General features: G+C 40.1%; 1 protein-coding gene across 1 annotated transcript in view; it reads left to right on the top strand.

Moving 5' to 3' along the window:
* MYO3B (myosin IIIB) overlaps positions 1-25667 on the top strand; it is a 642969-nt gene that overhangs the window by 476044 nt on the left and 141258 nt on the right. Inside the window, exon 32 of the mRNA XM_006878970.1 lies at positions 13861-13957. Coding sequence (XP_006879032.1) covers positions 13861-13957 — 97 coding nt within the window. The remainder of the gene's footprint in view (positions 1-13860; positions 13958-25667) is intronic.

Raw genomic sequence — 25667 nt, 5'->3', positions numbered from 1 at the left:
ATTTTATTTTAATCTGCCTCTCTTTAGAATTGGGTTCTGTGGGCACAAGAATCTGGAGCCTCTTTGTTCAAGGTTGTATCATCAATGCCCATGACAGAAAGACACAAATGGAAGGTGCCCAATGTTTGTGAAATGAATGACTGATGTCTGAGAGGCTATTATGGAACCTCCATTATACACTTAATAGATATTGTCCTTAAATAAAGTCTCAAGAAGACGTACAACAAATTAGAGTGTTGAGTATCATACAAGTGTGTGTAACCTTAATATTAATCCATACATACAGGTAAGTTAGAAGATCATAGCAGGACAGGGCCAAGGATGCCATCTGATTCAGTCAAGCTTAACTTAATCTGCCTCCTGACAGTTTTTCTAAAGTAAAATGTTACTTACACCACTTGAGGGAGTCCTTTTGGCCTAGTAGCAAGAAGCTGCGCTGCAATTCCAAAGGCATGTGGTTCGAATCCACCAACTGCTCCATGGGAGAAGGATGGGCAGTCTCCTACCATGAGATTAAATTCTTTTGAAAACCTGCCAGAGGGTTAGCTATGGGTTGGTTTCTAAGGTACACAACAACAACAACAATAACACACCACTTGTGATTTATTAATATCTTGCAAGACAATTTTGTTAATTTCTGGAAGACCGCAGTAATCAAATTGCTCTGGAGGCTGAGAGCATAGGCTCTGTGACAATCAACTCTGGGTTTATATCAGGGGTCTGCCTGAGCTGTGGCCCTGGACAGGTTAACCAAGCAATCCAGCTTCATTCCCTCATGTGTTCAATGGGTACCCTCACAGGACCGATGCTAATAGAGCTTACGTGAGAAAGAAATTATCTCAGTTAAGTTCTCAGCACAGTGCCTAGCCAAGGTAAGCGGATCGCTCCATTGTCACCCAGATCCCGTCATTTACTTCTACCTCGTTCTATGTAGAACACTGTTCCACGGATTCTGGCTGTGCCATGGCCCTCAGGCCACAGTTGCCCATTTCTTTAGGTCACTAGGTTCTTCCTCACTATTGCATCTTGACTTTCATGTCCAGATCTAAAATTGGATTTCCTCCCAGCTTCTTGGCTTGCTAACAAAATACTAAAGTAAGCTTTATGTGTGATTTTCAGCTGAGTGTATCCATTTTTAATCCATTTCACTGTTGGTAGAATGGAGAAGAGTCTCCTACTCCTACCTTAGATTTTCCAGTGACAGCTGCCTAGGTAAGGTAATGAAGGAGAAGGGAAAAGAGACTAAAAAGCAATAATTGGAAAATTAAGACTATATAGCCTCATGACTTGGCAGAAAGCAATGAGGCAAACAAATATGATCAAATTTAAAGGGCTCTGTGGGACTTGGGAAATGAGCATGAGTACATAACTTTAACTAGTACTAACTTGGGGCAATGGCTTTATGAAACATTCATCAGCCTTTTGGCTTTTTGAGCTCTTTTGATAACTTTGTCTCTGAGCCATGTTCTAACACATAAAATAATTAAATATTCTCAGCAAACAAATATCTGTACATTTGACTACATGTTTAAGTGTAATTTGCATATGCAGCCCATTCAGCAATGAAATTGATTGGTGATAGGATATATTATACACTCAAAATTGTTCAAAACAATACTAGATGTCCAAATCAAAAGAGAGGAAAAACAGTATTCACAAAAGCTATGACTTCCCCCTTTCTTGCTTGCTTTTTGTGGTCTGCAATAATGATAATCTTATTTTGCATCATTATTGTTTGTTACTGCTTCTGTCCTTGAGCAGAAGTAATTCATGGTTTAAAATCAGGAAACATAAATGTCAGGAGTGTGTCCTTCGACTATTCAGTCTAACTGCTGAACAAATTGTCCAAGAAACTGGACTATATAAATAAGAATCAGGATTAGAGGAAGATTCACTGACTGTGGTGTGCAGGTGACACAACTTGGCTTGCTAAAAGTGAAGACAGTTTGAAGTGCTTACTGATAAATATTAAAGTCTTCAGTATGGTTTGCACTTGAACATAAAGAAAACAAAAATCCTCACAATTTGAACAGTAAGTAACATCATGATAAGTGGAGAAAGGATCCACAATATGTGTCCATGGAAACAACTGTCAAGAAATCAAAAGATTGCATTAAGCTAATCTTCTACAGAAGACCTTTTTGAAGTGTTAAAGAGAAAGATATTTCCTATCATCCTTATTCATTTTCCAGCTCTCAGATGCCTAGCAAGTGATTAAGAAGACTATGGCCAGGATCAGGCACATCTTAGTCTCTAGATTGACATTGTACTCTTGAGCATTCTGGAGAGGTCCTTGACAGCAAATTTTCCCAACGCAACTCATTTTTTAATTTCCTCACTGCTGGTACCAAGGGTGTTGATGGTGGATCTGAGCAAGATGGACAAGATGAAATCATTAGCAAATTCAATCTTTTCTCCATTTATCATGATGATATATCATCTAATAGTAAAGTAGAGGGGCCAGCAAAACGAGAAAGATTCTCTATGAGATGAACTGAGATAGTAACTGGAGTGGGAAGCTTAAAACATAGCAATGATTATCAGGATGGCACAAGACTGAGCAGAGGTTAGTTCTTTTGTACACAGTGCTGCTATGATGTGGAACCGATTTGAGAGTACCTTATAATTATACACTTTCTTTTCTTTCTTTCATCCCGCTACTCAGTCCCTCTGCTACTGAGCTAATTCCAACTAGCATCCATAAAAACCCAAGAATAATGTTTTCCTTCCCCAGAAATCAATAAATGACAATCAAAGAGTCATTCAATAGTTTTCCCCCCAAAAGAGATAATAATAAAAAGGGCTAATAGTACCCCATTCCAGTGATTTAATGGAAAATGAGTCCATTCACACTTTAGTGATAGGGGTGTTGATTTTTGGAAGATAATTTGATGACATAATTCATAGATTTAAAACAGGTAAAAAAATAGGTTTATACCTTGAGTAAAGAATTCTTTATTTAAGATTTATCCTAGAAAAGTACATTACTGTAAGCATAGAATATTTAATGATACTTCTACTGTAAGAAATTGCAAACACCTCAAATATTCTCATGAAATTCATTTTGACTGTGACTAGAGATGAACAGCCAGTTACAGAGCCATGGTGCATTGTGACTGTCCCCAGTAATGCACTATTTGAGAATGTCAGGAATCCTCCAGCTGCCTACAGTGACAGAGGTAGGCAGGCATGAGGAGCTGAATCCTGAACTACTTGGTACAGAATTTGCTTGCTTATGCTGTTAACCTTTCTCTCGGGACCACCAAATAAAACACCTTTTACAACCCCAAAATGAGAACTGCTCCTGCATCTAGAGACAATAGAAAAATAACAACAAATTAATTGCAAACTGTCTAGTTTTGAGATTAAAGTACAGATTTCTAATGGGCCGCCCTCTTTGTCTAACAACTGCTCTAGATTATCATTGATAAACCACTCAATGACTCATTTTCATTGAGTTTTGGAGTCTAGAAAGACATAGACCATGACGGGTCCTTTGGCAAGTTTTCACCAGAACTCCTCTTAATTGATAAAAGGTGTGTCATAATCTTGCATATTTTAAAGTTAATGTTAACTACAAAGTTAAAGTAGGTAAAATGTGGAAAATAGAGTGTCAAAAGGTAATCATATATCAGTGTATCCTATTTCTAGTCTAGGAAAAAGTTTACTGATTCTAACCATCAAGTAGAAAAAGACCAGTTGCATATAAGTTTAATTGATCAGAAACCTCCTCAAAGAGTATCCTGACTCATTTGATCTAATTATATTGTATAATTGGTCTCTATAATATATAAATTACTGAGAAAAATACTCCAAATTATACTACTCATTATAAAAGCATACACTGACATTTGACTTTAAAAATCTGACTCTTCTGAATTTGATTGTTGCAACTTACTCTCTAAAAAGTCTTAAGCTCTCAAAAAACTGGGAAATTGAGTTTTGGAGTCTACAAAGCAGAATACCTGGCCCTGAACCACAGCGAGGTCAGCCCAGCATGACAGAGCCAGCTGACCTTGTGGATCCTACTTGCATAAGTAGGGAGGTGGTGGACCATGTTCAGCAGCCATCTCCTCAGATTCCAGCCTTCCCCCACCCTTCTTCTCGTTATAATGGGATCTGAGCTTAAGAAGGAATTATTTATTAGTTTTGTTTTGGAGCTTTTTTAGGAAAGATACTCAACAGAAAGGTTCCCAATGGAGAATGAGGGCTGTCTTCTCAGAAACCATCATTCGGTGAACTGATTGCAATGAAGGAGCTGAGCCATTGAGCCCTGGAGACAGTTTACTTGAGACTTTAGTTCTGGGCTTTGAGAGGCCTAGCGAATACTAGAAATACGCAATGAATCATGCAGAGACCTCCTTGCACTACCCTTTGATAATCAATTCACTGCATCTGCCACTTAACATGTGATTCCCAACAGTTTGAAAACTGTTAAAAGTTTTTCCAATAGATGTCAAAATGTCACTATAAAAATTAATAATTTCTAAATATCATCTAATCCTGATCCATACTCACATTTCCTTCATTGTTCTAGGAATTTTCTTTATCAGTTTGTTCAAATCCTGGACAATATATTGCATCAATCTATCCCTTTTAACAGAAAAGTCCCTTATTACTAGGATGCAAATTTTTTAACATCTTTGCCTAATTAATCCATGTTGTTGTTGTTAGGTGCTCTTGAGTTGATTCTGACTCTTGAGTATCTTATAGGACAGAGGTAAGTGTCCCCAAAGGGTATTCCCGCTATAATCCTAATGGGAGCAGATTGTCAAATCTTTCTTCCTCAGAGCTGCTAGGTGGTTACAAACAAGAAACCCATTGCTTAGTTGCTGAGCAATTAGCCACTGTGCCAATGATTAATGCTAATTAACCTTTAGAATTCTCTATAGTTCACTGTCAGTATTTATCTTCTTGCTTCCTCATTTTCTTATTCAACTTGTCTCTCTATTCCCTGTGTTTAATGTAACTTTAAGTTAGATCTAAAACCTTGATTCAAGTTAAATGTTTTTGATCAGAAGAAGAAAAAAAAAACCCTCCTGGGTGGGTTGAATCTTTCATGTTACCTCACATCCGCAAGGCCATATTATCCTGCCATTAGTGGTTTTAAGAAGGAACACAATTAAAATGATGACAGGTAGATTATTTCATTGTACAGTTATGTAACTCTCCTATGGCCTGAATGAAGGAATCTGGTACATTGGGACCTGTGATGTAGTGAATCTATCGTTCAAAATGGCTTTCCTAGTCCATTGCCCTTGAATTTCCCACATGACTTGGTGGGAACATGCAAATAAGGTGTGTTAGTTAATCCACAGGGAATTGGCTAGTTTCACCACTCCATCAGATTTAAATTGAGCAGGTTCCACAGCAGAAATTTGGGGTAATCTCACTACTAACAAGAAAAAAGAAGCAGAGAAAGCAGAGTGCATCCTTTGGGGCTAGACATTCCTGCATCGGTCAAACCAAGTCCTACAGAAGAGCAGAAGCAGCAGCAATCAAGAACCAGAGACCCAATGTGAGGCAGAACTGGCCTGGGACTGCGTACCATGAAATCAGATCCAGAGGCATTTACACAAGCTTGCTAAAGGATTTGGAGTAGGTAGGGTGGAAGGAGATAGCACAATTGCTAGGTTGATGCTTAATATCAAGAAAACAACAATTCTCACCACTAGGCCCCTTGGCAGCATCATGATGGATGGAGCAGAGATTGAGGTTATTAACAATCTCAGCTTGCTCAGCTCCACAATCAACAGTCTTGGCTCCAGCAATCAGGAAATAAAAAGACAAATTTTACTAGGAAAATCTACTACCAAGGGCCTCTCCAGAGTGCTAAAGAACAATTATATCAATTTGAGACTAAGGTACATCTAATCCAAGGCATGCTCTTTGCAGTTACTTCCTACATGTCAGAGAGCTGGACAGTGACTAAGGATGATAGAAGAAGAATTGATGTCTTTGAGTTGTGGTGCTGGAGAAGAACATACCATGGACCGCTAAGAGAGCAAACAAGTCTTGTCTGAAAAGGGTGAAACCAATTTGTTCCATGGAGGCAAGAATTTGGATGCTCCGTCTCATGTATTTTGGGAATGTTGCCAGGAGAGCATGGAGAAGGAAATCTTGCTTGGAAAGTTGGAGGGACAGTACAGTAAAGGGATGGATTGATACAGTTACTGGAGTAACAGGGATAGTGTGTTGAAGGCAGTGAGACGGGTTCAGGATAGGACAGGGTTCAGAGCTATTGTACACAGGGTTGCCATGAGTCACAAGTAACTTGACAGTACATACAATAACAACAAGAAAGCTTTGTAACATTAGCCTAAAGTTACAGAGCTGAAAGCTGAAGGGCCTCTGAGCATGTTTCAGAAGTTGTCCTGGATGAGAAATTGTGTCCTATTCCAAACCTGAGTTGTAACCTGTTAACTTCCCTTATAAAGCCCATTATCATGAGTATGGCTCGGTGTAGCTATTGCAATACATTTTAGACCCAGTAGAGCTGTAGGATTGGTGTTGGAATTAATAGAAATGGATGGAGAGTGTAGGGGACATGTCTGACCTCATAAGAATTGGTTTTGTGTTGTGGAAGCTGATTATGCGGGCAGATCCCCCTTTTAGAGTTAGCAGAGGTCAGGCTCAGCTGCCCTAACACTGACACTGGCTATTTTTTATAGGATCAACAATCAACACCCTTGGTACCAGCAGCCAGGAAATCAGGCAATGCATTAAGTCTGTTGTCTGGGATCTTTCCAAAATGCTGAAGAACAATGATATTTTAAAACCGAAGATGTGCCTGATTCAGGACAGTCTTCTCAATCACCTACTATGCATCACAGATCCAGACAATGAATAAGGATGACAGAAGAAAAATTGATGCTTTTGAGTTACAGTGCTAGAGAAGAATACCAAACATCCCATGGACTGCCAAAAGAACAAACAGTTATGTCTTGGCCAAAGTGCAGCCGGAGTGCTCCTTGAAGGCAAAGATGGCAAAGCACTGTCTTTGATACTTTGGACATGTGGCTAGACAAGGCTGTTCATGGGAAAGGGACTAATTCTTGGAAAAATGGAGAGTCAGCAAAGGAGAAAATGACCTCCAACAAAATTGGCATGGACATGATGGACATGGTGGCATCGGCAATGGGCTCTAGTGTGTCAGAAATAATGAGGACAGGACAGGATAGGACAGGGTTCAGATTGGTTGTTCATAGGGTGGCTATGAGTCATACTAAACTCGACAGCACCTGACAGCATATGAATATCTTGTTCTCATATGAATATCAACCATTTGTGTAATGCGTGGTAGCACTTGCTGAATCAATAATTTCCCTTTGGAATCTCCTTTTGTAAGCATTGTGTTATGCTACCTTTTCTCTAGTTAAGGCTGAAAGCAAGTCATTGGCTCGTCTGTAAAATGGGTACAAAAATAGCACCAACCCACATGGATGTTAAGAGTATTTTAAAAAGATAATCATGCATCTGTGCTTTGCCTGACTGACTGTATGCACTGGGTAAGTAAGCACAGGGTGTTCGTTACTATTTTACTTTCTAATATTTTTGTGGTTGATCATAGGACATTATCCATGCATTGCATTCTTGTACTCCTGAATAAATTACAATGTATTTGATAAAATGGCTACAAAGCAGTCAAGGCAGTTAGGCTTTAGGAAAATATTGACTAAGGACTGCTCAGATCAGTGTTTCTTGAGGTATGTTCTGTTGGGCTGTTGTTTTGGTTGTTGTGGTTGTTAGATGCTGCTAAGTCAACTACAACTCCCAGCAACCCTGTGGATATCAGAGCTGAACTTTGCTCATTCCTGTGCCATCTTCATCATCTCATACACTTGAGCCCACTGTTACAGTCACTGTGTCTGTTCTTCTCTTTGAGGGTATTCCTCTCTTTCACTGACTCTTGACCTTCCCTAGCATATCTTTTCCCAAAGATTGATACCTCCTAACCACCATGCCTATAGTATGTGGATGAAGTGTCACCACTTTTGCCTCTCAGAAGCACCCTGGTTGCACTTTCTCCAAGACATATTTATTTGTTTGTTTGGCCGTGGGATATTCAGCACTCATCTGCAACACCACAATTCAAGGCACTGATTTTTCTTCTGTTATTCTTAGTCATTGTCTAACTTTCAGGTGCACAGCAAGTAACTGAAAAGTCTATGGTTCGACCACTGGTAAACTTAACAAAAGGAAAAAAAAAAGTGAAAGCACAGATAACTCAATTAAGAATTGATAGAGGTGACATAACAGAACCAGAGGAAATTAAATTGATAATATCAGAATACTATGAAAAGCTATACTCTGATAAATTTGAAAACCTAGGGGAAATGGACAAATTCCTAGAAGTGCATCCCCTACCCAGATTGGCAAAGACGGATACAAAACACTTAAACAGACCCACCACAAAAAAAAAAAAAAGAAAGAAAGAAAGAAATTGAAAAGGTCATAAAAAGACTTCCCCATAAGAAAAGTCCTGGACCAGCTGGCTTCACAGATGAATTCTGCCAAACATTCAGAAAGGATTTAGCACCAATTCTACTTAAGTTATTTTAAAAAAATTGAAAAAGAAGGAACACTTCCAGAGTCATTCTATAAAGCAAGCATAACCCTAATACTAAAACCAGACAAAAATATTACCAAGAAAGAAAGTTACAGACCAATATCTGTTACGCAAAAAAAAACCCTTACCAAAATCCTAGCCAATAGAATCCAAAAGCACATTTAAAAAAAAAATCATTCCTCATAACCAAGTGGGATTCATAACAGGTATACAAGAATGGTTAAACATAAGAAAAATAATCAATGAAAAGTAAATAATAAGGTTTTTTTTTTCTTCTTAAATTAGCTTATGTGATTTTGAAGTTCTAATTATTTAAAAGAATTTAAAAAGTGTTGGAGTGATGCCAAGTAATTTAATTCTAATGTAAAACATTTTTACTGATCTACATGATTTCGTATTTTGAAGGATATGACCCCAAGTTTTGTGGATTCACTAATCATTATTTTATTCATTCAACTTGTCTAGTATTTATTGAGGACCTGTTAGGTACTGTACATAGTTTTTGTATTCCAGCTCACTGGAAGATAGCCATATTTGTTCCCATTCAAAAAAAAGGTGACCTGACAGAGTGTGGAAGTTATCAAACAATATCACTAATATTACATGCAAGCAAGATCTCTGCTGAAACAGAGAACTGCGAGATGTGTAGGCTGGGTTTAGGAGAGGTCGTGGCTTGAGAGAGATAGCCAATGTTGGATGGATCTTGGCTGACAGCAGAGAGTATCAATATCTATCTGTGGTTCACTGGCGATGCAAAGGCAGTTGACTGTGTGGATCACAACAAACTGTGGCTGACTCTGAGAAGAAAAAGAACTCCAGAACACCTGATTCTGCTTATGTGAAACCTGTAATTGGGCGAGTAGGTAGTTATCAGAACAGAACAAGGAAACACTGTATGTTTAAAACTTAGGAAAGGTGTACTCCAGGGATGCATTCTATCTCCATACATTTTCAATCAATATACAAAAGATATCCAGGAGGCTGGGCTCTATAAGGAGAAACGTGGCATTAGGATTGGAAGAAAACTCTTCAACAACCTGTCTTATGCAGAGGACACAACCTTGCTTGCTGAATCTGAGGAAGACATGAGACACTTGCTGCAGAAGGTCAAGGACTGCAGTCTTTAATATTGATTGAAGCTCAACATTAAAAAAACAAGGATTCTCACCATTGGGTCACTTGGCAACATCATGATAGACAGTGAAGAAACTGAGTTTGTTAACAGCTTCAGCTTGCTGGACTCCACAATCAGCACTCTTGGTAGCAGCCAGGAAATCAAAAGACACATTGCATTGGGAAAATCTGCTGTCGGGGTCCTCTCCAAGTATACTGAAGAGCAATGATGTCAGTCAAGAGGTACACCTGATCCAGGGCATGGTCTTCGTAATTACTTGCTATGCCTTGGAAATCTGGACACAATGATAGAAGAATTGATGCCTGTGAGAAAGTACCATGGACTTCTAGGAGAACAAACAGGTTCATCCAGGAGAGGGTGAAACCAGGCTGCTTCTTGGAGGAAAGGATTTTGAAGTTCTGTCTGACATACTTTGGACATGTCAGTCCTTGGAGGAGGACATCGTGCTTGGAAGTGTGGAGGGATAGTGCAAAAGAGGAAGACCCTGGATGAGATGGATTGACTCAGTGACTGGAATAATGAGAGTAGCTGTTTCAGTAACATTGAGGCTCGCTCAAGATAGAGCAGAGTTCAGAGCCATGTACAAAGGGTCACTAAGAGTGGCAAATGATTCTATGGCACATAACAACATTAGTGCAGCCCAAGTGTCTGCATATGTGGAGCTTTTATTTTTATTATGTGAACATAGGTATATAATAAAATATACACACAAATAAGGATATAATTATATCATTCTCCTCCAAGATACTGATGTGATAATTTAAAAATAAATATTATGCCTAGTTGTTTTTGGTGGTGTTCTTCGGTGCCATCAAGTTGAGTAGGGTTCATAGCAACCGTATGAACAAAAGATCTGAACCCTATTTTATCCTGTACCATCCTCATAGTTCCTGACACACAAGAGCCCATTGCTGCAGTCACTGTGTCAATCCACCTGGTTGAGGGTCTTCTTCTCCTTTGCTGACACTCCACCTTCGCAGCATCATGTTCCTTTCCAAGAAATAACCCCTCTTAGCAACATGTCCAAAGTATGAGAGGCCAAGCCTCACCATTCTTGCCTCCAACAAGCTCTCTGACTGCACCCTCTCCAAAACATAGCTGTTTGTTCTCTTGGCTTTCCATGGGATATTCAGTGCTCTTCTTCAAGACCACAGTTCAAAGGTGTCAATTCTTCTGCTGTATTCATTAGAAAGACGATGGCCTGAATCGTACATACCTTAGTCCTCAAACTGACATCATTACTCCTCAATAATTTGGAGAGGTCCCTAACTGCAGATTTTCCCAGTGTAATGCATTTCCTTATTTCCTAACTGCTGGTACCTGGGGCATTAACTGTGGGTCCAAGTAAGATGAAGCTGTTGACAGTTTCAATCTCCTCCCCATCCATCATGACACTGCCTATCAGTCCAGTGGTAAGAATCTTTGTTTTAATCTTTGTTTACTTGGCATTGAGATGCAATCCATACCAAAATCTGTGTTCCTTGATCTTCTGCAACAAGTGCTTCAAGTTCTCTTCACTTTCAGCATGCAAGGTTGTGCCATCTGTATAATTCAGGTTACTGGTTACTGATGAGTGGCCCTCCAATCCTAATGCCACACTCCTCTTCAGAGAGTCCAGCTCCTTGAATAATTTGCTCAACGTTCAGATTGAATAGATATGGTGAGAGAATACAACCCTGATGCACTCCCTTCTCAATTTTAATCCATGCAGTGTGCCCCTGCTCTGTTTGCACCTCCTGGTCAGCATTATGAAGATTGTTTCGGTTGTTATGTGCCATCGAGTCAGTTCTGACTCAAAGCAACCCCATGTACAACCTAGCATTTCTCAAATTTATGAGACTACAGAATCCATTTTAAGTTATTTAATAATTAATATAAGGAATGTGCTTTTGAGCAATGTAGTCTTAGCACTGACTGGGTTTGTTACGGAAGAGGAGCTCGAGTGGTGTGGTGATGTAGACTGCTGAGAGCTGAGAAGCTAAGCCAAAGACCATATGTCTCTGGTGCTTTGAATCCACCAGCAATTCCTCAGGAGAAAGATGAGCAGTCTTTTCCTATTAGGATTTACAGCCTCAGAACCCAATGGTGAGTTGTTCTGAGCTGGTACCATCACACAACGTGAAGAGGGCCAGTGTCTTCTATCTTAGGATCTCACACTGACTCTGGATGTGCTGTAACATGCAGAAAGATCACTTGTTTATTCTTAAGTCAATTCTGACTACAGACAGCCCTATAGGACAGAACTCCCAATGGACTGAGTTTTCACAGAAACTGATTACAAGGTCTTTCCTCCCAGGAACAAAAAAAAACCCAGTTGATCTTTTGTTTAGTAGCACTGTGCTTTAGCCAGGAACACCTAGGAAGAGGAATTTCCTTCAGTTCACCCTGTTGTTTTAACCAGAAAAGGCCTGGTAGTGCATTGGTTAATGTGTGGCTCCTACTCAAAGGACTGGGGGCTCTTATTTACCAGCTGCTCCCCAGGGTAGGGGGAAGAGAAGAGGTGGCCCACCCATGTAAATATTTACAGCCTTGAAAGCTGTATGGGACAATCCTACTCTGTCCTATAGGGTTACTGTGAGTCAGATGGCAATGGATTTGTTTTCATCCTTTGATCCAAAGAAAGGACCAGGACTTAGGCAAAGAAAAAAAAAAAAAACGCAAGTTTAATCAAAGAGTACATTCTAACACATCTTGGGAGCAAAATCAGGAAAATTTCATTTCAACTGAATCAATTCTGACTCAGAATAACTTTGTGGGACAGAATAAAACTGCCTCATGGAGTTTCCAAGGCTCTAAATCCTTCCAGAAGGGGACTGTCATATCTGCCTCCAACAGAGAAGCCAGCGGTTCAGATCACACCTTTTTTTTTATTTATTTTTTTATTATTATTATTTTGTGTGTGTGTATCATCAAACCGGATCTGACTGGTATAGGAGGAGATTGCCCCTCCTTCTCCAGCAGAGCATCTGGTGGATTCGAACCGCATACCTCTGGGACTGGAGAGATCACACCTTTTATTTAGCAGCCAAGTTCTTTGATCACTGGACCACCAACATTCCTTTAAATGAAACCTGTTTTTAGGAGTCATCCAGTAGACTGCAACTCATAGTGATTCTGTAATGAAAGTAATCCTCTTTAATTTTTTACTAGTGATTTTGAAGCCTTTTAAAAGTGTTCATTTCTTTGTTTTCCTTTTTAGGCATTTGCAAGGTTCTGATGTCTTCACCAGCCAGGCAAACAAGGTACTTGGACATTCTGATTCTAAAGTAACTGCATCCCCTTACTACAGAGCCCTTGGAGTCTGTGGGTGTGAAACCTGTCTGTGGCTGCTTGGTCGGGCCATCCAAACATGAAACTGTTAGTGATATTTTGAAGTCTTTGAGACAAAAGCCCAGCTTACTAAAGAACTTTGGTTCAGCAGAGAGACAGGGAGGTACAGTGAACAGAGAATCAAAAGCCTGGAAATTTGCTGCTGAGAATAAATGCTAGCTACTCCCTGAGGTGATTTGTCTCTGCACTCCACTCTCTACAGATGTTAGAGCCTCTTTCTGAGCGAGGACCCGAGGTTCTTTGGTAGCACTTTGATATCCTGCTCGAATTCAATATGTGAAATGGAGGCGTCTCTCTGTGACTTGGAGCCCACAGCAGGCTTTGAAGTCTGATCCAATTTTTGCTGCCTACTATTTGATGTTGAAAGGATGAAATGAAGAAAATGTACAGTTTTTGCCAGTAACTCTGCTGAGCATATGTAAGATTAAAAAAACAAAATCCTTTGGATGATGTACTTAGAAATGTTAAGTAGATTAATACCTTCCTATAGGTCCCCCTCCCCCCCAGATCAAACTTAAGTATAGGAGAAAATCAACACAGGGGTGTTTTTATATTCTGGATTATAATTAATTAAACACAGAGCTGGTTGACATGTTCAGAGAAAGAAAAAAATGAAGGGAGCAAAAGGTGTGGGAACTTTGCTAATTGCCCTAAGGAAAGGCCCTTCATTTAATTCTAATGCACACCGTGAATCCTGTGTCCTTAGCTTCCTCCCTTACAATCAGGGTTTGGGTCTTTGTCCTCAGTTAAGTGGAAGCTATGTCCTTACAGCTGCTTCATCAGGGGCTATAACTAATGCTTCTTCTCTTATGGGATCTTTCTGAAGCTCTCAGTTTCTGGGACTGATCTGGTGACTTCTCAAACATGCCACACTGCTCCAGTTCACCAAGGCCAGAATCTCGGGGGGGACCCTCAAAAGCCTGGTAAGAGCATTTTGAATTACATGATGCTTCTACTATCTGCATGATTGCATCCTTTTTAATAGGTTATTTTGAAAGGACTGTCTAGAAGGCAGGACTCCCAACAATAACAGGACCTAATGTTATAGGCAAGTTCAAGTTTGGGAAGTCATAGGCTGGAAGTAAAACTTGTATTAAAGTTAGCAATTTATAGCTTACCCTTGTCCCCTACTTTTTGGTGGAAAGTAAATGAATATAAATGGACATATTTCTCCCTTCATTTGTGAGAACCTCAAATTAGAAAATGGTTTGAATACTGTATTTTATAAAAGATAGATAGCTGCTAACCATGTGGCCTTATCCACGTCATTCCCCTGCCATAACTGTCCTCGCCGACCCTCATCACTCATCAGAATGCCCCCCATTCTTCGTGGTCCAGTGACTCCTTCATCTATGATTGTAACTTTTGTCATAATACCTAGCATTGTATGTATTATTCAGAACCAGAATTGACAAGCCAGTAAAAAATATTGATTAGAGTTCATGTCTGACCTGTTGACAGTAGACCGTTCTTACCACCAGAACACAACCATCCTACCATGTTCCTTTGGGGAAAAGATCATTCTGGCCCCTTTTTCACATCCTATTCAATAGTATGTGTTACAAGGCAATGTTTGGGTCAGTGTGTGAATGTAATCAATATTTCTGGAAGATTAAAAAAAACTATGACTATAAAAATGTTAACAAACAAGAAGTTAAGACAATCTGAGCCATTTCAGGGAAAGAAATCTTTTCAAATTAAAATACTGTTGTTCCATCAATGTTATATCATCTTTGTTCAATCAACGTTATATCTTCTGTTTATCTGAAAAAATAATTTCTTAGGTGTCCTCAAATTCCTCCAAAGTCTGTGCTTTACTGCTAAAGTATTACAACACAGAGTGCAAAATGCATAATAATTATAACCTTTAGTCTATATGGAACTTTAACTCTTAGAGAAATAAAAGATGATCAGACTAAAAGCGGAACTTTTAAAATGAATTTGTAGTAAGTGATAAATTTGTCAAAAGGAATATTTTCCTTGTAGGCCAGTAGTTTTCAGGAATAAATCTAGGAGTGGTGCAAGAGAAGAGTATGGGGATGGTATAATGGAATAGAATCTATCATACAAGAGTTAGATTGACATTCTCTTCTATCCACACAGTCAATCTCTGCCTTCTGATTGGGGTGTTTATACCATTTATATTTAATGGGACTGCTGTTATGTTTCGGTTTAAATCTATCATCTTGCTGCTTGTTTTCTACTTGTCTCATCTTTGTTTTCTTTTCGTATTCCGCTTTAAAGCAATAAAATTTTTAAAAATACAAGGAAAATATCTGTTTGGGTCACTAAAGACATAGGTTCTATAGACAGACAGATCTCCTGGATTCAAATCTCTGCTCAAAGTAAAGGTTTGATAGATGTCAGCTGCTGCTTTCATGTACATTGTTATTAATATTATACAAATGATATTTCCTTTATTTTATTAAAGTGAATATGAATAACACATGAAGAAATAAAGGTCCTATTGTAAGGCATTAAGCTTTGGTGGCATAGTCCAGAGAGAGTGAAAAATAAAACTTGAAAAAGCTAGACAGAAAACTATCAGAGAAAGCAAGCTGAAGTATTTTCTAATCAAAAGACAAAAAGTGTTAAGAGTTCATCTTGTCAGAAGTGGAAAACTTGTGAGACTGGGAAAAACAAAGCATTTCCATTGTTTCCAGTTCTCACAAACTTCACTATAGATTGTTGTTGTTGTTGTTAAGTGTCATCGAGTCGCAGGCGACTCATAGCGACCCTATGAAGGAGAGTCCTCGATGCTTGGGTGCCTTTCAGCCTCTCTCCAGGTTCATACGGTTTCTGGAGGCAAGCTATTATGGAAGTGGATGCCACTCCTCCTTCCACGCTTGTTTTAATCGGGGAGCTCCACCCCACTCTCAGTCCACATTGGGTAGCCAACCATTAACGCATTTGACACATCCGTGTCACAGTGTTCAGCCTCACAGCAACCACAAGTGACCATGGGATGGCAACTTGTACACCAGGGCTATATGACCTAGAGGAATGTCTGAACAAAAACAATGAAAAGACAGGCCCGAGGGCTGCAGATTAAAAGTCACCCACCTTTGGCTTGGTAGCATCACTTTCTGTCCACTGGGCCAGCTGATCTCTCTCTCTCACTATAGATTACATTTTAATTAATAACAATTAGAGGAAAAAAGATACTTGCTGGATTGTAATAATTTCTTCTACTCTTTTGGAAAATATCCCCAAGAGCCAAAGGTGTTAACAATTTACACATCTCATTTAATGTACGTAGTTTGTGGGCCTTTTTCTCTTACAGTTGCCCTTTTCTTCTAATCTAAAGGCCTTTCTAGTGAGTCTGCCTCCATCTGCCTTACTTCCTTTTACACTCCTGAAAACACCCTTCCACATAGTCTCTCTGCTGCCATTATTGTCCTCCTTCAACGTTTCCTAGGCATAGATGCTGCGGAGTTACTGCGAGCACAGCCCTGATCATGACCCTCTATTCCTCCACGTGTGTCAGTGACTCTTCATCATCCCAGGATAAACTCTAAGCTTCTTGGATGACATTCAAGTCTCTCTCTGTCCTGGTCCTACTCAATCGTCCTACCTCCATCTTTGCTGATCTCTCTTTTTCACTTAGTGATTCATGCTGCTCTCTGCTATAAATGTCCTGCCTCCCTGTTATCTCATCAAAATCTTCCCTGTTTGTCCAGGGATGCCCTCTTCTCAATGATGCCCTCTTCTGTGTGCCTAACTTTTCATATAATAGTTGTCCTATCCTGCCTTGTATTATAGTTATTTTTAGGAATCTACTATAATTCTAAATTCCTTTATGATAAAATTTATATACACAAAGTTTTTCATTTTAACCATTTTTAAGTATATTATTCAGTGACTTTAATTATATTCACTATTAGAGCTGGATATATAAGAATGACAGGAGAATTGATGCCGTTGAACTCTGATGTTGGAAAATAGTACTGAATATCCCATGGACAGACTAAAGAACAAACATATGTTTTAAAGAAGGGAATGCAAAGATGATAAAACTTCATCTCACATAGTTTGGGCATAAAGCTAGCACAGGCTGTTCCTTGGAGAGGGCCGTCATGCTTGTGAAGGTGGAGGGACAGTGAAAGAGAGGAAGACCCTCAACCAGGTGAACTGACACAGTGACTTCAGCAATAGGGTCAAGTGTGTCAGAGATTGTGAGGATGGCATGGAACAGGACAGGGTTCAAATCTGTTGTTCATAGGGTTGTACTAGATTTGGTACCTGAAACAAGTTATGATACACTCATAACGATTCTTTCCTGAAAGATTTTTATCATCTTAACCAGACACTCCAAGCTCTCAGCAATAACTCTTTCCTCCACTCCTCTCTCTGCCCCTGGTAGCCATCTATTGTATTTAAACTCTGTGGTACCGTATCTTTTCATTTATAAATGTCTTTCATACTATAGACTGGTATCTCAAGTTGAATCCATGCAAATCCAAAGCCATGATAAAATATCATGGAAGAAACAATGCAATGAAACACTATTTGTGTGAGCAAACCAGAGAAAAGTTCTAAACTCTATTTCTAACATTCCTGAAATGAGAACAGATGCCTATTCTCATTCTTTTATTGCCATCAAGTCAGGAGCAACAGCTGATCCTCCTTTGGCTTTCTGAGGCTGTAAATCACATGGGAAGATATTGCCCATGTTCCTCCCACAGAGCTGCTAGTGGATTCAAACTACCAGCGAGGTATGGTCTTCCAGTGTCCAGCATATCTCCCTATGTACTTTGTCAACAGAGCTCCCTAGATGTGTAGTGTTGTTGTGAACCACTGAGTTGGAACCAACCCATACCTGAACCCTCCAGTGAGTTTTCAAAGGCAGTAAGTCACATGGGAGGAGATTCCCCATCTTTCTCCAATGGAATAGCTAGCTAGTGGATTTGAACCATGTGCCTTTAGGATTGTAAAAAACTCACCCTAAAACAGTGTAACCAGTTAAATTAAGCTAACCTGTTTGGTTTTGTTCCTGTTATTTTGAACAAGGCGGGGGTGGGGTGGGGAAGAAACTACAGGCAGTAAAAAAAGAATTGTAAATAAAATTCTTCTTGACCTTAAAAAATAACAAAGGTAAACCAAAGAGGTCAGCCACAGTTTGTTATGATCTACACAGTCAAATGCCTTTGCATAATCAATGAAACACAGATAGACATTCTTCTGGTATTCACTGTTAAGATCCATCTAACATTAGCTACCATATCCTTAGTACCACAACCCCTTCTACACCCAGCCTGGACTTCTGTCAGTTCTCTGCTGATGGGCTGTTCCAGTTGTTTTTGGATAATCTTCAGTAGAATCTTGCTTGCATGTGAAAATCAATGATGTTGAAGTTTCCACACTCTGTTGGGTCACCCTTCTTTGGAATGGGAACAAATACGGATCTCTTCCAGTCAGTTGGCCAAGTGTTTGTTCTCCAGATTTCTTGGCACAACTTGGTGAGCACATCCACGGCAGCATCTATTATCTGAAATACGTCAATTGGTATACCATCTATTCCAGAGGCCTTATTTTTTGCTATTTCCTTCAAAGCAGATTGAACTTCTTCCTTCATCACCATAGGCTCTTGCTCATATGGTGTTTCATTAAATTCTTCTGTGTCTGCCAATTCCTTTTGATACACTGACTCAGTATATACTTTCTATCTTCTTTTAATACTTTCTGGATCATTTAATATTCTGCCTAAAGCATCTTTGATTATAGCAACTCAAGGTTTGAATTTGTTCTTCAGTTCCTTGAGCTTAAGAAATGCTGAGTGTGTTTTATTGGCCCTTTTGATTTTCTGACTCCAACTCCTTGCACATTTCATTATAATATTTTACTTTGTCTTCCCACGCTGCCTTTCGGAATCTTCTGTTCATCTCTTTAGTATCTTGAATTCTTCCTTCTGCTTTGGCTTCTCTGAGTGCCAGTGTCAGAGTTTCTTCTGACATCCATTTTGGTCTTTTCCTCTTCTGTCTTTGTAATGAACGTTTGCACTCTACTTGGATGATACCCTTGATATCCTCCCACAACTCATCTGGTCTTCGCTCATTAGTGTTCAAGGCCTCAAACCTGTTCCTGAGATGGTTCTGAAATTCAGGTAGGATAGACTCAAAGTCATATTTTGGTTCCCATGGACTCAGTTTAATTTGGCACCAGCAGCCAGGAAATTAAAAGACGTGTTGTGATGGGAAAGTCTGCTGTTAAGGACCTCTCCAAAGTATTGAAGAGTAATGGTGTCACTCTTGAGACTAAGGTACATCTGATACAGGCCATGGTCTTTGCAATCACTTGTTATGCGTCAGAGAGTTGGACAATGACTAGGGAGCATAGAAGGAGAATAGATGCCTTTGAGCTGTGGTGCTGGAGAAAAGTATTGAGGGTACCATGGACTGCTAAGAAAACAAGAGGGTTAAATCACGCTGCTCCTTGGAGGCAAGGATTCTGAGGCTTTGTCTGACATATTTTGGACATGTTGTAAGGAGGGACCAGTCCTTGGAGAGGGACATCATGCTTGAGATGGTCGAGGGACAGTACAGGAGGGGAAGACCCTCTATGAAGTGGACTGATTCAGTGACTGGGGTAATCGGGGTGGGTGTGTCAGACACAGTGCAATTGGCACTGGACAGAGCAGGGTTTAGGGATGTTGTACATAGGGTTGCTATGAGTAGCAAATGACTCAAAAGCATATAACAACAACAAACTGAAGAAGAAAAGTGTTCACTTTTACTTAGCTTATGATTTCAAATCTATGAATTGCAAAAAAGAATATATTAGTAAGTGATGTTTTAGCAAATTAGACCTTGTGTATCATTCTTTAACTTAAGTGATCCACCATTTAACTCAATGGTTTCGAAAAGGCCAAATGAAGATACTGTGAGCTTTTCTATTAAAAAATGTAAAACTCTAACATCTCACAAATATTCCTTCCACCTTTCAGTGAAGGTGAAGGTTGTTCTGTGAAGGAATCTGCAGGTGTGGAGTGTGATGGGGAATGAATATCTCTCAGGACAGCTCTGCTTGGAAGAGTTGTGCAAAAATGTCTCTAAATGCAGGGCTTAGAAGCAGGCCCCTTTAGATACAGATTGTAAGACATGGTTCTAAGAGGCTAGTGTGAACTTGGCTTATTTATCATCTACTGGAGAGAAGTGCTACATACACAGTGAGTGCTCAATGTGATTCACTTGATCTGCTGATCCAATGGGCCAAATTATATCACTGGATTGAAAAGAATGTATTCAGACCTGATCTTATTTTGCTACCTTAAAAAAAAGCTTTTCTTTGTATTTGCTCTTTTATCCGTCCATTCATTTATCCAACAAATATATTACCACCTACCACCAAATGCTAAAGCTGTCCTGGACCAGTACTCCTCAAACTATGTTTTGAAGGGCTAGTTTTTATTTCTATCATTTCTAATTTGTTTGTTCTGTTACTACTATAAAATACAATAAAAGTGAATCTCTAGGAAAACTATCATACGCCTGGTTGTTGTGTCAATGAATAAAATGATCTAAATACTTTAAATTTTTTACTACTCTTGTGTAACAAGTATCTGTCACACATTACTAGCATTGGGCTAGGCACTTGGAATATATCTGTGAACAAAACGTTACAAATTCCTGTCCTAAGGATGCTACCTACATTCAAACAGACAAACACAGACATAAAAAAGTAAGCAAATAAGTCAATTGTATCAGGTGTTAGAAGAACTAAATGTTGCGAGGGAGCAAATAGAGCAAGGTGAATTAGCAGTCATCAGAGTGTGGAGGCTGGGGCTTGGGAGATGGCTGGACATGTAAACAGGGAAGTCAGGGAGGGCTTAACTGGGAAGACTTGAAGGAAGTGAGCTGTACAGCCACATGGAATATATGTCTAGAGAAGAACAGTCTAGACAGAGAAAAAGTTATGACCAAGGTCCTAAAGAAAGCACTCATGGAATGTTTGAACAACAGGGAAACAACTTCTAGTGTTATTATAGAGTTACTAAGAAACTGCACTGCAGTCTCAAAGGCATGTGATTCGAATCCACCAGCCGCTCTACAGGGGAAGAATGTGCGGTGTCCTCCCCACTGAAGGGTCAACTATGGGTCAGTTCCATCTCTATGGTACACAACAACTCTATAGGGATTTCTGGTGGCCAAATGGTAAGAAGCTGAGCTGCAACCCAAAGGCATGCAGTTCTGGTCTACCAGCTGCTCCACAGAAGAAAGATGAGCAGGCTCCTTTTGTGCAATTTAAAGCCTCTGAAAACCCATTGGAGGGTCAATTACAGGTTCATTCCAACTCTATGGCAAACAACAAAACTCTATGGCAGTCACTTTCATAGGGACTTTTAACATTGAAAGTCTCATGTCCTGGAAAACCCTTCAGCCAAGAAAATCTGATTAGTTGAACACCCTAAGTATTAAGAGTTCAGAGGATAAAATACAGCCCCAAGATTGCTTGTTAATGGCTGTGTGACTAGAGCTGAAAGACCAAGGAGAAAGGTCGTTAGCAGTGCTAGAGGCAGGTCTGATTGAGCAGAGCAGAACTGCTGTGGGAGGTTTTCAGGGCTGTGACCTTTCAGAAGAAACATATTGCCAGGCCTTACTTCTGAGGCATCTCTAGGTGAGTTTTAAACTGCCAACTTTTGGGCTAGGAGCCAACTACTTATATGTTTGCACCACCCAGAGATTTCAGAAAAGTGTCAGGAAATGAAAACCCAGATCATGCATCATCAGTACATTTCAAATTCAATATCGTAACACATACTCTGGGGATCTAGTTAAAATAAAGCTTCTGATTCAGCAGGTCTTGCGGTGTTGAGATGTAATTCTAACGAGCTCCCAGGTGGCGCTGATGTTGCTGGTCTGGTGAAATGAGAAGCCTTCAGGTGGTTTCAGCAGAGTGACACTATGTGAGTTGTATTTTGATCACTGCAATTGCTGGGTTAAGGACCGACTCTCGTTGTCGTTAGGGGCCATTGAGTCAACTCCAACTCTTAGCAACTCTATGAACAACACGTCTGAACCTTCCTCTGTCCTGCACCATCTTCACCATCACCGATATGCTCAAGTTTGTTATGGTCACTGTATCAGTTCATCTCCTGAAGGGCTTCTTTTTCTCTGACTCTCAACCTTTCCCAACACAAAGTCTTTTTTCAAGAACTGGCCCCTCCTGGCAACATGCCCAAAGGAGTATCTTGGTTGCATTTCCTCTGAGGCAGACTTGCTTGTTCCTTGGCTGTCCATAGGCTATTCAGAACTCTTCTCCAACACCACAATTCAAAGGCCTCATCAAAGAACGTGTGTATGCAATTTCCAGAGAACAGAAACTTTCTTAAAAACCTATGATTCTCTTTCATATTGAATGCACTAAACACAGTCCTTTTTATTGTTGACATCTCAGGGTATGATTACTAGCAACAGTTTTCATGCTGGGATGTAATCAGAGAGGTCCTGACAGACCATTGTGAAGTGGGCCACGTAGCCTAGACCACTAGGAGTTTTCATTAGCATACCTGACTGTTATAGTTCATCCCTCTTTCCTGACACACTGCTGATGCTTCTTGCTATTGTTAATGTGTTCACTTTTTGTAGCATACTTTCCTTCCCCTACTCTTTTTTTCCCTATTAGTCTGAAAACATAACATTTTAAATGATTTTAAACATTTAAAACGGCTAACCATTGTTTAACAAAGTTTGAAACATTTCCCCCCCCCCCATACTAGCTATGCATCAGTGAGCTGGACAATGACTAGGGATGATAGAAGAAGAATTGATGCCTTTGAGCTTTGGTGCTGGAGAAGAGTATTGAATATACCATGGACTGCCAGAACAAACAGGTTTGTCCTAGAGAGGATGAAGCCAAGTTGCTCCTTGGAGGCAAGGATTCTGAAGCTTCATCTGACATACTTTGGACATGTTGAAGGAGGGACCAGTCCTTGGGGATGTCATGCTTGAGAGGGTGGAGGGACAGCGCAGGAGAGGAAGACCCTCAATGAGATGGATTGATTCAGGCACTGGAGTAATGGGGATGGGTGTGTCAGAGACAATAAGATTGGCAAGAGTTTAGGGCTGTTGTACTTAGGGTCGCTATGAGTCTCAAGCGGCTCGATGGCACATAACAACAACAATATAGTAAGAGAAATCAGGTACAAGTTGAGCATCTGAGGAAATCTCCTACAAAAACCTGCAAAAGCCCAAAACCTAACAAGGGGAAGGGTCCTAACTCTAGGAGCTGTGCCAGGTGCTTCATCTGTGTCTTCTTAGCATCAAATATACAGTTTTCTTTTCACTTTGTAAAGTGTGCTTGCTCAAGGCCCTTCAGTGCCTGCACCTAAGTCATCTGTTATGCTCTGACTGTAACCTCGGTGCCAGTCACGCAATCTCAAACAAGTTCTGTATTTGATTACCTCCTAGTCTACAGGTAGCATAAAATCAGATTTTCTTTATGAAGGTCAAAAAGTTATCACACTTGCTAAAAGTAGCTTTAATGGTGTCATGCCTTAAAGATGGGCACAGTGAAATCTTACTACAGAGAGATCTTGCTGAGGATCAGGCAATGGGGCAGTGTCCTCCCTAGGGAATCCTGGTGGACAGTACACGGTGTCAGGCTGTGGTCAAGAATCACGACAGAACCTCGAGTGGCGAATTTTAGTGATCGGGTTTCAGATGCTGTGTGAGCAACTGCTCAGCAAATCAGACCCATTCTCCTGTTCTTTCATTTCACTCAGCCATTCTTTATTTCTGTATACTTTATTATAATTAAAAGATGATACCAATGTTGGGAGGGAGCTCTGGTGGCTTAGTGGTAAGGAGTTGCATTGCCAAAGCTAAAGGCAGGTGGTTCAAATCTATCAGACGCTCTGTGACAGAAAGAAAAAAATCCCATATAAATCTCATGCCATTTACAGCCTCTGAAATCTCACTGAAAGATCAGCTGTGAGTTAACTCTGACTTGATTGCACCTGAACAAGAGCAATATGTATTTTCTTATTTCCCTGTACCAGTCTTGCTGTTCATTACTAAATTGTGATGACCTTGACAGCAGTCTATCAAATCAGCAAATCTGGAACTATTTTGCCCTTAGAATTCTTAAGACTTTAAGCAATAAACTGCTCCAATTTTCCCAGAACCGAAAGTTTTCCTGGGACCTGGGGCTTTTAGTGCTAAAGCTGGGCCAGTTTGGGGAAAATTGGGATGACTTCATTGCTGTCCGTATAGTAACACTTGAATTTGAACTCAGTTTGGGCTATAATATTTTTTATTCATATGTTGTTGCACATTTTCCTCCCTTCCCTACCACTTCCCCTCCCCCAATCCACTTTGCACTGTACCTCTTCTTCCAGATAGCTGTTGTTCAAATAATGCCTAATAATATATTCCTTTCAAACAGTTCTTCCCCTCATCTGTTCCAATGTAGTGTTCATCATCTATCCACTCTTCTCATTCTCCCCACAAGCCCCCATGTCAGGCCTGTATTATAACAGTAGTATTATGCTAAGTGAAATAGCTACAAAGGACAAATACTGCATGTTGTTGTTGTTGTTATTGTTGTTGTGTGCCACTGAGTCAGACCTGACCTATAGCTGACTTTCCAGCAGGTTTTAAGAGGCAGTTAATTGAACAAGAGGAGAATGCCTATCATTCTTCGAGGGAGCAACTGGTGGATTTGAACTGTGTGCTTTCAAGATTGCAATGCAGCTTCTTGCCACTAGGCCACCAGTGCTCCCTAAATACTGAATAAGAACAATATTTTTAAACCAGATTGTTCTAACAGGCAAGGCTAAGCCTTAGATCCAAGCTATAGAATCATCTCACATCAGCTGCCTGTGCTTGGAAGGGGTTGTGAGCCGCGTGCCAAATAGCAACCACCGTGATCATCAAGGGCTCAGATGTCTTCCATTTGACAGGGAGAGCATGTTCCTACAACGGAACCTCAAAGTCCACATAATCTCTCTCAAGAAAGCACATGGAAACCAGATTTTATGCAGAGGCAAGGCTATAGGTCCTCTCTGTTCCATACCCACTTACATCACTAACTGCCACACACAATACTAGGGGCTCACTCCACACCTCTGAGAAGTCCCTAGAGTTCTGAATATCCACTAGACTGAAGATAGCCTGATGGCTTCCCTTGTTTCTGGGTCCCAGGAATTCATCACTAATATCCACCAGTGAGGCCTGGTTTAAGTCTCAACTTTAAAATTCCTCCCAGTGAGGTAGTAAAGGGATAGGAGGCAGAGAGTACTTCATCTTTAACATGTTAGTTGGGAAAGAACAGCTCCTTGTTACAGGGGCTTTTTTAGACCAGAGGTTTTCAGATTTCCAAGAGCATCAGTCACCCCAAAACCTTTTTTTAATACTAGTTTATTTACAAAATTCGAATACATCTTTTTTCACACCAGTTCCTTCCCATTTCCTTCACCACCCACCCATCAAATTGTGTGACCCTATAATCAGTCTCCGCACCCTGCACATCCTAACCCCTCTGATTTCACCCTCCCCCACCCCTTGAATCCTCATACTCATACTACAATAATAGTTTTATACAGTTTGGGATTGAGTTCGTTCACTCAGCATAATGCCCTCCAGTCCCTCCCAAGTTAGGTGATAACATACAAAATCATTGTTCCTGACTGCTGCA

The sequence above is a fragment of the Elephantulus edwardii genome, unplaced genomic scaffold (genome assembly GCF_000299155.1).
Source record: "Elephantulus edwardii isolate Elephantulus edwardi_28Jun2011 unplaced genomic scaffold, EleEdw1.0 scaffold00001, whole genome shotgun sequence".
NCBI lineage: Eukaryota > Metazoa > Chordata > Mammalia > Macroscelidea > Macroscelididae > Elephantulus > Elephantulus edwardii.
The sequence above is the reverse complement of the archived record's forward strand: the minus strand, read 5'-3'. Positions and strand labels throughout refer to the sequence as shown.